This window comes from Lissotriton helveticus, chromosome 1_2, assembly GCF_964261635.1.
Source record: "Lissotriton helveticus chromosome 1_2, aLisHel1.1, whole genome shotgun sequence".
In the NCBI taxonomy this organism is placed as follows: Eukaryota; Metazoa; Chordata; class Amphibia; order Caudata; family Salamandridae; genus Lissotriton; species Lissotriton helveticus.
This window is the reverse complement of record NC_136058.1, coordinates 410,278,017-410,292,358: the sequence shown is the minus strand read 5'-3', so window position 1 is coordinate 410,292,358 and position 14,342 is coordinate 410,278,017. Positions and strand designations below refer to the sequence as shown.

Genomic DNA, 14,342 nt, shown 5'->3' with positions numbered 1-14,342 from the left:
ATCACCTGTAGGAAGGGGTCAAATGATCGGTCAGGGAGAACTTTTTTTAGCGGCTTGATTGAGAAGTGGAAGGTAGCACCTTTTCGAGCTATAGCCTCTAGCTGGGGTTTGAACGAGCCTCTACAGTCTAACAATACGCCAAGGTATTTGTAATTGGTGACTTGGTCCAACCTCTGTCCACCCAGGAACATACAGGTTTCTTTGGTTTGTTGTAATTCACTGACATAACTTTGTTTGTTTTTTTAAAGTTTATCTTCAAAGCATTATTTATTGAGAATTGATTAGTAGTGTCCAAGAGATGTTGCAGACCAATTGGGGAGCGACTTACTAAGACCAGGTCATCGGCGTAGAGAAGGTTAGATAGCGAAATGTCTCCCAGCCGTGGTGCATGTGAGTTGGTTTTATCCAGTTCTCCGGGCAAGTCTGCTAGGAAGAGGTTAAACAACATGGGGGCAAGTACGCATCCTTGTTTTAGACCTTTGGTGGTGTTAATTTGCATGGAAAGGTGCGCCCCACTACCAAGTTTGATCTTTACCCAGGTGTCGTGTGTAGTAATATCAACTGCTTTAGGAGTGACCCTGGTATCCCCCACTTGACCAGCTTCAGCCAGAGTTTATTTTGATCAACATGGTCAAATGCTGCACTATAGTCTATAAAGCATAGAAATAGCGAGCTCTTGACAGTCTTCGCAGCGTCTGTCAGTACGGTTAACGCCATGATGTTTGTGATTGTCCCCTGTTCTCTGCAGAAACCAGTTTGGTTGATGGGGATTATGTTTTTAAGAGTTGCCCAAGATGTTAGTTCTTCCAAGATAAGGCCCGCGTAGTACTTTGCCTCGATGTCAATTAGGGCGATGAGGCGGTAGTTGCTTGGGTTGCTCTTATCGCCCTGTTTATGGATCGGGCTAAGTATTGATCCTCTCCAAGTTGAAGGGCATGTCGCTGTTTCCCTGACCTCCTGGAAGAGTGGCACCAGTGTCTCGCTCCAAAAGTGTCTTCGTGCTTGTACATTATTGCTGGATTCCATTGGGTCCTGGTGCTCCTTCCAGTTTCCCTTAGGATATTTGTTGCTTAATCCTGACTGCTGTTATTGTGTGTTTTTTATCCTTGCTGCCTGAAGGTGGTTTAAGACTTGTTGTTCCATCTTCCACCATTGTTACAGGGTTGCGCGATGTCTCCGCCAAAATAGTGTCTTGATTTGCATTTGCATATGTTCGATGATTGACTATCGTTTTCTTTTTACTGTTTGTGATCCTAGTAGTTAGTTTTTTTCCTCTAAGTAAGCCCCCCTCTGGTTTTTTTTGTCGTTGAAGTGTGTTGATAAGTAGTGAGCCCATTCGGGCTCAGGTATATGGGAGTTTATTCCATTGTTGCTTGGCCGCTGAAGGCTATGTATTGTTTTCCAGAACCTGGCACTGTTCTTCTGTTTTTAGTCATGTACTATTTTTGCCCAGAGGTTCTCATTGATTTGCCTTTTCTTTTCCCAGGTCAGCTTGCTGAGCCGAGTCTTTCGGAGTCGCAGCTCCTCATGCAAGGCCTCATTGTTTGATTGATTGCGATGCTTCCTAAGGATCTGGTTTATTTCCCGTTTTAGTTTTTTTATCTCCTGTGAGGTTGCATTTGCTATTGTGTGGGTTGATGTGCTGTTTGTGTTGTTTTTTTGCTCTATGCCTAATTTTGTTCCAAGTTCCGTTACAAAGGCTATCCAGGCCTCCAGTGGGTTCCTTGACGAGCTTGTACTCTGATGCAGAATAATTCTTGCGTTGATTGTAAGCTCTTCTACTTTGGTGCTCTTACACCTTATCCATCTGAAGTTGGTGGTGTGCTCCATGCTGACAGTTTTTCTTTCTTCCAGGTCGTTCCTTCTGGTGACATATAATTCCACTTCCTGTGGTAGATGGTCGCTTTGACCATTTACACCGATCTTGAATGAGCAGATAGTGTCAAACAGAGGGAGAGTTACGAGGGTAAAGTCGAGATGCGAAGAGGTAGTTGAGGAGAAATACGTATATGCTGGGGGAAGTGGAGGACCAGGTATCTGCCACAAGATAAAGTAAATTACTGCACTGTTCGTAAATTGTACCAAAAATCTATTCTGAAACAGAAAAGTGATTATGTCTCTGAGAAAATTTTAAACTCGCAGAATAAGACAAAAGACCTGTTTAATATTGTTAATGATCATAGTAACAGTGACAGAACTACCCTTCAGGTTACTCCCGCTCAAGAGCTATGTAACTCTTTGGACACTTTTTTCTAAATAAAATCACCACTATAAAGCAGAGTATTTTAAATTCACTGCCTCTTCCTCCTTTGGATGATGTTTACTATAATTCTTCTATTTTTGAAACCTTTCCTCCCATTGATGTGAAAACTCTGTCTGACCTCCTTATACGTGTTAAATCTGGCTCGCCTGATGACACTTGCCCCCCACATATTTTTAGGGAGGTAGGATTGGCAATCCCACAGGGCGTCCTCCCGTTGCTAAACGGATCATTGTCGCTGGGCAAAGTGCCTTGCCGTCTCAAGAAAGCTTTGCTTATTCCACTGATTAAAAAAGCAGGAGCAGACCCACATGACCCGATAAATTACAGGCCAATATCTTTACTACCATATGCATCGAAAATCTTGGAAGCCCATATCTCTACCTGCGTGTCCAAATTCATAGAAAATTCTGAGTACCTTGAATCTAATCAGGCCGACTTCCGTCCCTGTCACTCGACAGAAGCCGTGATCCTTGCTGTCCAAAACACTCTAAGACGCAACACAGACAGAGGCATCCACCAGGCCCTTGTGCTTTTAGATCTGTCGGCAGCGTTGGACACGGTTGATTATACCATTCTTATCAACCGTGTCGAACAAGCCGGCCTCAGGGGTCCTGCTTTAAGTTGGATTACCTCCTTTATCACAGGACGCACGCAATCAGTTAGACTGGGTGCTTTCACAGCTCCTCTAACTCCCACTACATGTGGGGTGCCGCAAGGATCATCACTGTCACCCTTATTATTTAATTTGTATCTCCGTCCATTACTTTACTCCCTAAAGAATGCTAAAGTTACCATTTACAACTACGCGGATGATCTCCAACTTGTTTTTCCCCTTAACACTCCAGACTCTGTGGTGGAATTTCAGAACACCATGATTCACATACAGAGGTGGATGAGTCTTAGCCATCTAAAACTTAACCCAGGCAAGACAGAACTTATCTTGCCTGGGAAAAGCGAACTAAGCTGGAGTCCATGTATCTGGCCATCCAGCATGGGGATTCCACCTTCGAGATCTTCCTCGGTTAAAAGTCTGGGAGTCACACTTAGTGCGGATCTCTCCCTGAAAGGACAAGTTAGCGCAGTAGTCTCTGCCAGCTTCTTCTAACTTAAGAAACTAAAAAAAATAGCCCAGTTTCTTACGCAAGCCAAACTCATTCAGGTTGTCATCGCCCTTGTCCTGTCCCGACTGGATTTCTCAAACAGTCTTTATTTGGGAATCCCAGCGGGCCTGCAAAAAAGACTCCAATTTGTCCAGAATTAAGCTGCTAGGCTTATTCTCAAACAGGCAAAATGGCAGTCTATCAGACCTGGCTTGAAACAATTACATTGGCTGCCTGTTGCACAGCGAATTGCGTTCAAAACGGGATGCCTTATTTTCAAAACTTTACAGGACACAGGTCCAAAATTTATAAAAAACCTTGTTTCCAGATATAATCCCCCATTAAATCTTCGTTCTGCTTCTAAAGCTTTACTGGCTGTCCCACCTTTTAAGAAAAAACGCCTTGGCGGTTGCTGTTTTGACTACCTTGCAGCCACTTTTTGGAATTCGTTACCGATCTCTCTAAAAATCAGTCCAGATCTTCTCACTTTCAGACATTCCTTAAAAACCTCGCTTTTTAATCAGGCTTACTGCTGAGACTTACAATTGTTATGTTTGCTGAGTTTTGCAATATGTTTTGTTCCTTACGATAGCGCCATGAAGCCCTTGGGCGTACGAGCACTTAATAAATAAATTTTAACATAACATGTCCTCTATGAATTGGCCGTTTAATACCCTCAAGTTTAACTGCTCTAGGTCTCTTAATAGCTGGCTTGAGCATCTTGTTTGTTGGGAGTGAGTATGGCTTGACTAGGAATTCCCCAAGCGTTGTTAAGGTCCTGTACTATGTCATCTTCTGATTTGTCTCCGAGGAGTTGAAGGTTGAAGTCACCTGCCAGGAGTAAGTTCTCTATATCCCTTTCTTCCATCAATCTTGCCACCTCTGTGACTAGTTCTCTCGCACCTTTTAGTCTATGCTTGGGATGTAAATAAGTGTTCAATATATGCAGTTGTTGGGGGACCTGTTTTTTTCCGATCATTATTACTATTGCCTGTATGGCACTTGGAGGTGTAATTTTTGCCTCTATTACTTCCAGTTTTCCTATGGTGAGTATTGAGGCAAGCAATGCCAGGTCTCCTGAGCTATGACCGTAAGACGAGTTTCTTATAGCTGGATGGATTTGCGTTGAGTATGCTATAAGAGAAAACTCTTCCTCCTCCCAGGTTTCTTGGAGCAAAATCAGATTGAATGATTTTAGGTAATTTAGTGTGTCTGGGTCGTCTAGTTTGCTAGTCAGGCCATTTATGTTCCAAATCCATATTTTTATATTTGGAGCGTCAGCTTTGTGAGAGGCTGGATTGATGTTGTTTGTCACTTTGTGGCAGCTGCAGATATTGTCCGCTGTATGTTTGCCCAACTTGGATCAAGTTGGTGAGTTGTCAGGGATGTTAGATTGTTGTTCGGACCTGGGGAGCTACTACGTGCTCCTTTTAGAAATTAATTTGCTTTATGCGGGCGATCTTTATTTCTTCCTTCTAGGAGTGGAGTGGGATAAGCAGGTCTTTTTCCCGGTTCCAATTTTATTCCCCATATATGAGATACACTTTCAATTGAGCGGATCAGTCTTAATATATTGCCCCTGTTTAAGGTGTCCACTCTTCCCTTAGATTTGAATTCGGGAATGAACAGTATTAGGTCGGTCTCATTTATTACTGAGGATAGCGTACACTGATGAGTGGTTGATGTATGTTGGTTAAAAATGTTCGACTCTGTATGACGTGTCGTTGTGTGTGATGTTGATTCCGTGTTGATCCCGAGTGATGGAATCCTTCCGAAGATTGGCTCTGAGTGTTGACTGGTTAATTTTTGTTGCGTCTGTGCTAAGATGGGTCGAAACTTCTGGGGCTTGCTCTTTGTCGGGTGCTCCAGGTTGCGTTTGTTGTGATGATACTGTTAGCTTTATTTCTTCCGTTCTCCTTCCTGTACTCCATGTGTCATGTGCTGAATCTATTGCAAAGGTGAGTTGCTTGTTGATGATTGGGCCGGTGACTTTCTTTTCAGTCTGTTTGCCTGTTACTTTTTTGGGTTGTTTCAGTAGTGGAGTCTCTGCTATTTCCAAAGTCGTTTTGTCAGTTTGTTCGATGCCTATAAGAGGTGGCTTTTTTTCCTCCAAGAACTTCTCGTCATTTCGTTTTTGTTCTTTGTCCCCTGGCGTTGTTTTTAACTCTGTCTCTTTGATGCAACAAGCACCTGTTGTCTTTCTATTCCTGCCCTTCCTTCTTTGTTTGCGACGGGCACGTGCGTTTGTAGATGTCTCTGTGCCGTCCCTATCGTTGGTAGAAGTGTTCATAGAGGAGTCATCCAGGCTGTTTTTCAATTTTGGGGACGAGTCCCCTTGCTTGCGGGTGATGTGGTGAGTGTTGTCACCTGGTGCTTTTTGGCTGGGACCTATATTTCCGGTCTTTGTCTCTGTGTTTTGGTGCATTGCTGTATTTTCTTTTAGGTCCGCCAGGAGGTTCCCCAATATTGTTGGTAATGTTGATAGCTTATCGATTATTGGGGAACAGATGCATTTGGTTCTTATTATTTGTGATAATTTTGCTGCTTCTTGCCCTCTTTTTATAAGGCAATTTAGTTCTGATAGCGTATTTTCTATCCCTGTTGTGGTGTCTGCTAGCGCCTGAAGGACCGTCAGCTGCAGATCCAGCTTATCTGATTGATGCTGCAGTGCTGTGGCTGACAATTGGATTGTGTTCAAATGGTTTACCCAAAACATGTTTGTGGGGCCGTTACTCCCTTCGATAAGCGGGGAAGGGAGCTCTTCTGAGGAGCTATTATGAGTAGGTTTTACATTATATGAGGCCACAAGGTCCACCCATTCTTGTGATGCCAGAAAGGTCATATCACTGTCTGGAGTGCTCAAGTCTAGAGTTGGCCGGTGTGAGGGATCGATTAGTGGGTCGGAGCTTTTGTGCTGTTCCTCAGCTATTGGATTATCGTGATGTGTGACTTGCAGCTTACTTGGAGTGCGGTTTAATGCATGGGTGGTTGTAAGTGCTCCTTCGTGTACACCCCGAGGATTCTGATGTGATTGAGAGATTAAGGAGAAGGGGGAGTGATCTCGCCGATCGTTGGCCTGATCGTTGGCCTGCTAGGGCCCAGGAAGATCGTTGGGTTGACCTGCCCGCTTATTGTCAAGGTCCTTCTCGTCCTTGGGCGTGAGCCCCCTAAGGCTTTGAACTGGATGCCCTGCGTATGGCGGGGAGTTGAGCTGACAACTGAGCTGGCCATTGTCCACGTCAGTTGCATCTTCAGTGCTGTCATTTTGTCCCCCTTGTGCTCAGATTCCCGTACTGGTTTTCAAATGGACTATTGTCTCCATTTCAGTTTGGACGTTGTGTATCTCGACGACTGTTGGTCCTGTTGCTTGGGGTGGCTGGCGTGCTGCTGCTGTCAGGCTTACCGCTGCGTCTGGTCGCAGAGGGGATTGTAGACCCATTATGGTGTCGTTGTTCGAGTAAATTATGTTGCCAGGATCTTTAAGAAAGGTAAATCTGGTGTAAATTTTTGGCTGGTAGAGACTCTTGTGCTTTATCGAAGATTGTCCGTCTGCGTCTATGTCGACTATCTCGCCCAGCTTTTTCCCTTTGGCTCCTTTGGGGGATCCGTTTTGGTGGTTTCCGCCTCTTAGGTCCAAAGCGGGTGGTAGATTCTTTGCTCGACTGTCTTTGGGGCCGCCTGTTAGGTGGATACTTAGTTTGTGGGTATCAACTCCACTGATGGTGCTATTGTCCTCGATGTTTTGCCCGCTGAGGTCATCTTTTTTTGGTGCTCCTTCACCCCCATGGCTTGCTTGTGCGACTGCCTTCTTTTTTTATTTAACTGAAGGCCTTGTGAGAAGTCTTGTTACTCTTCCAGATCTCATGACAGTAATACGTGGAAGAAGAACTAGGTGGGTGGGTGCCGGGGTGGAAATAAATTAGGTAATTGACGTTATAATACCAAGCTGCTGTGTTGAGTGGGCTTCCTTCCACCGGCCCTTTGCTGCTGCCTTCTGGCCCCTACTATTTCCCTAACCCCCCTTGGGAGCCCGTGAAGAGTTCAGGGCCACAAGCTCTGCAGGGAGGTAGTGCGGCGCTGAACTCCCTGCGTACGTCAATGGAGGTCTATTTATGCTCCTGTCCCTCCTTGCGTGCTTACTAGTGCCTCCTTGGCCCCCCTGAGTCTCCCTTGATGGGCGGCGGTGGGTGGCTGGTCGTGGTCCCTCGCCCCACTCCTCTCCCGTGCCCGTGCCCTATACCGCTCCAGCAGTTGGGGGGCAGGGGAGGGCGTGTAGATGGCAGCTGACACGAGTCTCGTACACAAGTCCAGAGAGGGCTCGCAGCTACTTTCCGCTGCCTTCATTGAGCCTGGAGCCTGGAGCACAGGGCTGCAGTAGCTGCGTTAGCTGTGGCGGTCCCCGCTCACCGTCACTCGCCAGCGCTCGCAGCTGTGTTCCGCTCCGGGGCTGCTTCAGGACTCTTCGGGACAGCAATACCGAGTGATGGCGGATGGCGGTAGGTGGTAGGCTCAACGAGAATGACGAGTAAGCAGTGTACAGCAGGCATCGGCACTCCGCACACCAGGCGCCACACACCGCTCCACACACCGTTCCAGCCGCTGCAGCTTTCCTCGCCCCTCGCTCCACGCTCCGCTCCTCCTCGCAGCTCCTCACTAGACACGGAGGCAAAACAGGTGGCACAGGGACAATGCCAGCGCCCCGTACTTGGCAAGCAGCATCTGAAGAACCAGGATCCTTCTCAGGGTCTGTGGGGAAGTCCAAGGCCACGAAGAGACCAGCGGAACCTCCCAGGCTACCTATGCCACAAACTCAGTGCAATGGCAGGCCTTAAAACAAGCACTGGCATAGCCAATAGGTCTCGCCTTTGGGACCTTATAAGTATTTAGTTATGCAGCACAATATCCTTGGTGCAACAACATCAACTTGTGCATAGCTAAACACTTATAAGGTCCCAAAGGCAACCTATTGGCTATGCCAATGCTTGTTATAGCTTTCTGAGCTGTCAAGTGCTGGAGCGCAGCTATAATAATTAGAAGTCAAACTGAGCAAAGCTGACAGTGCATGTTTAGGGGCTGGCTCAGCAGCGCTTCTTCTGGTTTAGCTACATTCAGGGACAGCACTCCTATCCGTCACATGAGACTGCAATGATTTGCCCAATGGCAAAGCTGTCTGCCGGGGCCAGTTACCGTTTCCAGTCGGGCCGTGGCTCTCTCTGTCACAATAGTGCCTGCCACAACAGGTATTTATGTCCTACAGCCTCAATCCAGGGAAGGGGGCGCTTGCATTATGTTGCCGATTTTACTCGGGTCTGGGTTCTGGCACAGGCAAAAAAAATCCTTAATCATTATTAGTAGCCGAGTCAGCCCGTGTCTTACCAGCGTGCATAGCTGCTCCTCAATTGGTGATAACATAACTGCCATCACCTGCAGACAGCGCCAGGCACACGTGGATCCATGAGGCTGTGCCTTGCCTGTTGATATGTTCTGGCAAAGCTTGCCACGCTTATTCATAATACAGCGAGGCAGACATTCCAGCACCTCCCCAAAGGGCCACTAGGTTTGCAGCAGGCGGCCGCAGTGAATGTACTCTTTCCTGGTGTCCTGGAGCTGGCATGGTCAGGTCAAGAGAGCATTCGGTCTGCTTCATCCTAGCGCCAGATATCAGAGTGACAACTCGGACGACTTCATGTCTGCAGCCAGCAGTCTCTCATGCAGGTGGGCTTACAGAAGTCCTGAGCTGGGGCCTCAATACAAGTACCACATCACCAGTGAAGAGCTCCGATTGGCTGACTCACTCCCCCAGGCACTTATGAACTGATGGCCTGGGGGAGTCCCACACTTAGGGCCCGATTCACAAAGGTAAACTGAGACGAAAGTCTAACTTTGCGACTTTCGGTATTCACAAAGGGCATTTACGTGTAGTAAAGTTAGACTTTTGTCTCAGTTTAACTCAAGTTTTGGTCTTAAGTCTAACTGAGACCAAAACGTAAGTTAAATTGAGACAAAAGTCTATCTTTACTACTCGTAAATGCCCTTTGTGAATACCGAAAGTTGTGAAGTTAGACTTTCGTCTCAGTTTCCCTTTGTGAATAGGGCCCGGAGTCTGTACTGAAGTTCACTCTGACCGCTGCAGGCAGATGTTTTAACAGCGGAAGGCCGTAATTCCAATTACTTTTGATGGAGCGAGATATTGAATGAAATTTCGTTCAAGCTCGCAAAGTTAAACTTCCATAAATAATGTAACAGTACTAATAGCATGTGTTGAAACCATTAATCAACTTAGTTTTAAATTGCATACATTACATGAGGGACTAATGTGCTTTTATGTTGCATTTGCAAGTGTGTGGAAAAATAATAAACTAACCTTGTATATTGTCTTTGTCAAGTATTAAATGAGGCTGTTTAATTAATGGCATGTGCTATATTATTTGTGTGCAACATGTTTTGTCGTGTCTTTTCTGTGGCAAAAGCTCTTGGAGAATCCTGATGGCCTAAAAGAAGAAGGTTAATATAAAAGCTACTATTTGTGCTTTGGCTAGGTAACATAAATAACCTGGTTAATAATTAGAAGAGGGGTGGGTAACAGAATGGATCTTAATTCTTTAATTAATTACTGTCTTGTGTTTGTTCAAATACTAGTTTCCGTGAGTGGCCTTTTGGGCCTGCAAAAAGATGGCGTTTTGAAACCTGTCCAGAGAAGAGCCTTGCACAAACGAGAAGTGGAAAGTTTTACCACATTGCCAATTTTGTCAGAAATTACTGATGAATAAAGTCGTGCATAATGTGCACATGAAGTTTGTCCAAGGACAGGAAGCGGCAGGATTACCAAAGCAAGGAAATCGTGAACTGTAGCTCGAGAGAAATGATACAATCTCTAGGAAGCAAAATGACACGAGAAGTAAAAGGACAATGGAGCTAAAGAATTAGCTCGGACATGGTTTGGAAATGGTGATGACGCAAAATGAACTGGCATAAGTCAACCAATGGGAGCTCTGATGGCAACGAAAAAGAACACTTTTGAGAAGATTAGATAGTTAGAAAGGTATAAAATCTGGCCCTACAGGCAGGAGGGGGCTCTTGCTTCCCGATTCCTGAATGACGTGCTGATGGACTTTTGGCGCACGTAAGGACTGCAGTCTTTATTAAATTCTTTTAGGTGAAGAGAGTTTTAGACAGGGAAATAGAATTTAGGGATGGAAACTTTATTTTGCTTTAATACATGCTGATTGATTTACCTTTTAAAATGTCAGACTAATGTGCCTTTCCTCGAATGATGCTTTCAATTTGCTAATAAAATAATGATTTTTGAATAAAAATGCTCTTTCTTTGAATAAAATAAAGCTAAATCAATTAGATTTTTGAAATGACAAGCTGGTCTTGTTTATTCATGGTCTAGTTATCATTAGTTGATCCATTCGCCTTTGTGACTTAATTAAATGTCATATGTTTCAAAACCATGGTAAGAAATGATAAACTGCAGTTGTATATAAATTTGTAAATAGTTTGTGAATAGTTCTGATTAATTAGGTCACATGATTCAGTCACTCAAAAATAGTCTTGTTGGTTTATGGGCCTTGGTAGTGATTCATGATTAATGATGAGTATTGTGGAGATGAGTAGCGTTTGTGAGACAATTTTCTATTAGGAGCGCTGGAACACTTTACACAAAAATGAGACATAGGCATAGTTTTCTTAATTTATATCTCACTCATTTGAAACAGACAAAAATATTATGCATGTACGTTAACTTGTTCCATCCACAAAGAGGGAATGAAACATGCAAGAAGAAATATCAGATGAATGTTGTGTCTTCAGTGACTTCTTTGAGTTTCTCGTTGCTCGAATGGGTGTAATTTCTGATATTTATGTTTCCCTATGTGTTTCATTGCTTGATTTTCCTTGCAAAAATGTGTCACTCATAGTCGTTGAAATGTCACTCATTATTACACTGGAATTATGAAAATGTCGCACATAGCAATCTGAAACCTTGGCAGCTCTGTGGATGTTTTCAAGATACGCACATTCAAGTGCAGGCCTCACACTTGGTTGCAGCAGTAGAAAAGTAGTTATAGCTTCACTTCACATGAGCATCTTCCAAAACCTGATATCGAGAACTAAAAGTATTTACAGAAAGCTGACAACTGAAATTGACAGATTGTATTTCATGGAATAAATATGAATATTGGTCAGTGGTGCAATTTTTAAGAACTTTATCTGTTTCTTTTCAAATGCACGGTGTATTACAGAGCAAAGTAAACAGAGTAAAATACCACACAGTTTTATAAAGTAGATCAAATACAGTATCTTGCATAGTTCATGTGTCAAAGCAAACATTTTAAGGAAAGCTTGCTAGTTTTCCTATGTCTGTGGGAAATTCCTTATATTTAATATGGTTTTACATCTTCGACACAACGTTAACAGGAGGCTCTTTAGACAGAAATGAGACTGAGACAGGTGAAAACGCTACACCATATGCCAATACCGCCCGACGCAACCTCAGCAAGCAGAATCAATGCCTCTATCGCAGGTGTTGACCTCTCCTACATGTAGGACAGTCAACGGAAACCTCCTTCCAGAAATCAAGGTTTTGAAAGCTAACACCCCTCTCATACCCCACTCAACAGCATCACAAAGTACATCAAGGACCATATGAAACTCATATCCTCAGAACTTAAGACCGAAAGCCCAGGTCCCAGGAAGCGCATCCCACCCCACAAATATAGGAGACACTATCTCCCGAACCAATGACAAAAATAGGAAAAAAGAAGAAACCAAAGCTCTAAAACATCAGGACACAAGCAAAACTCGAAACTGGCAGACGCATACTCCCAAAATATCTTCACAACCTCGGAAAGAAATCGAAGCTCTTCAAACAAAAGTGGGTAAGATGTCACAGGACATTTCAAACGCATTACAAGCCTTGGAAACAATACAGGAAATCACAGTAATCACCCACGCCAAAGTTGAACGCGTCCAGAAATTAGTGCATAGCTCTCAAGAAAAGAGTAGAGAGACACTCATGCCATTATCAAATAGACATAACGGACCAGACAGAAATCTTAAATACCTATCAGACGATGTAACCTTAACCATATTACGATTATATGAGCCGGAAACTAGCAGCAGAGGGGAAGTAATTAAGTCAATCCCAATGGATGCCAATAGAAAACCCTGGCCCAAGAATAGGAAATCCAACCTTAGCAACCTACAACAAGTCCAACTCACCACCAATACTCGAGAAATGTACTCTAGTAGCGCAGGGAAACCACTGCTATGCCTACTGCTCAACTGTCAATCTGCAGCAAAACATGCCTCAGACATCGATTCCCTCATCGTTATTCAGGAAATAGACGTAACGATCCTAAAAGAAACATGGCTTATGGAATCATCTTCCCTGTTCATGGATCTTCTGGTGCCCCCTCATTATAACATTGTGAGATTAGTCAGACAAAAAAAGACAGCAGGGGTATAGCATGCATACACCGATCACATATAGAGATCAACCAAATATAGTCAGACCCTCTCGAATCTTGTAAATACCTAAGCCTCAATGTAAGAACAGCAGGCAATCAAAGATGCAACCTGTATGTGCTTTACCACCCACCAGGCATCAAGGATTCTTTCATATAACAGTTAATGGGGATCATCACGGCTAACTCTAACAGTCACACTAATATATTCCTAGGAGACTTCAATTTACACTGGGATGATAATAATGACAAACAGATCAACGCACTGAAAGACTTTTGAACAGATCTAAACCTCACTCAAACCTGCACACAACCAACCCACTCGAAAGGGACAACCTTAGATTGGATAATTTTAAGGAGCAAAGATGTTACAGTCTAATCAATTGTTCATTGTGATTGGTCAGATCATCATGCCATAACCTTCCTGATACCCACAATAAAAAGAGCAAAACCGCGCAGCCTGTCAAACTGAAAAAATGGACCAAGGACATCAAAGATCCTAATATTGAGCTACTAATGGCAAGATGTGAGAAGGAACTAAATCCGCCTAACAACTTGCTGAACGCTAACAAACTCACTGAGCACTACACTAAGTCAATGACGAATATAGTCAACTCCACCATGCCACTAAAACAAAAAAGAATATCTGAGAAGGATAAAATTCCATGGTTTAATGAGACACTGAATGAAGATAGGCATAAACTGACACTTTCAGAAAGAACATGGAGACAGCAGCCATCATCCCCAGCTTAAAACACTCAGAAAGATCAGAAACGAGTACAACAAAAAAGTACTCAACTCCAAGAAGGAATTCTTTAGATCGGAACTAGACAGCGGCAAAAACAGACAGCGGAAACTATTCGAGATGTTAAAGCAACAGTCAAATAAGCAGGCCAAATCTGCACAAGAAACTACTAAAAACCCAATTGAGCTGCAAATAATTCTCTACATTCTTCACTGACAAGGCCAACAAGCTAGAAAGAGAGCCCAGGTTGGCAACCAACAACCTTCATAGTCAACTACCAACACAAAACAATGATACCTCGAAAAAAGATCATGATAGATTGAAAAACAAAACTACAATAGTGTTCAGCCCCGAAGAAGACCTCAGAAAAAATAATTTGGTCCTAACAGGAGAAGGTCGAAACGCGTTGGCATCAATAGTGGTTTGGAGTGTAAAAGCTACAAAAAAGGGAACAGATTTTTTCATTATAGCAAATGTACAGTGAAATGGACTTTGTTTTCCACTGAATAATGAGCTTGAACTTTCTCCGACCCTATATAGGACTCCACAATTAGGTGACGCTGAGGGCAAAAAAGGATATGGTCCCGGTGTAGCTTTTTTTTGTAAAATTAAGTAGGACAAATATGAGAAAAACAATTTGCATTGATTTTGTGACTTATTGGAGATTCTGTGTGTAATGTTCAATTGTGATGAATTTATCTCAAGTTTAAAAACTCCAAGTTGCATTAAGAAATGATCTAAGTGTATATATGTTGTATAAATTA

The 14,342-nt window shown here is 43.6% G+C and overlaps 1 protein-coding gene across 1 annotated transcript in view; it reads right to left on the bottom strand.

Annotated features, from left to right (window-relative positions):
• LOC144804691 (uncharacterized) overlaps positions 1 to 14,342 on the bottom strand; it is a 211,245-nt gene that overhangs the window by 39,554 nt on the left and 157,349 nt on the right. The window contains exon 5 of the mRNA XM_078671925.1: positions 5,290 to 6,385. Coding sequence (XP_078528051.1) covers positions 5,290 to 6,385 — 1,096 coding nt within the window. The remainder of the gene's footprint in view (positions 1 to 5,289; positions 6,386 to 14,342) is intronic.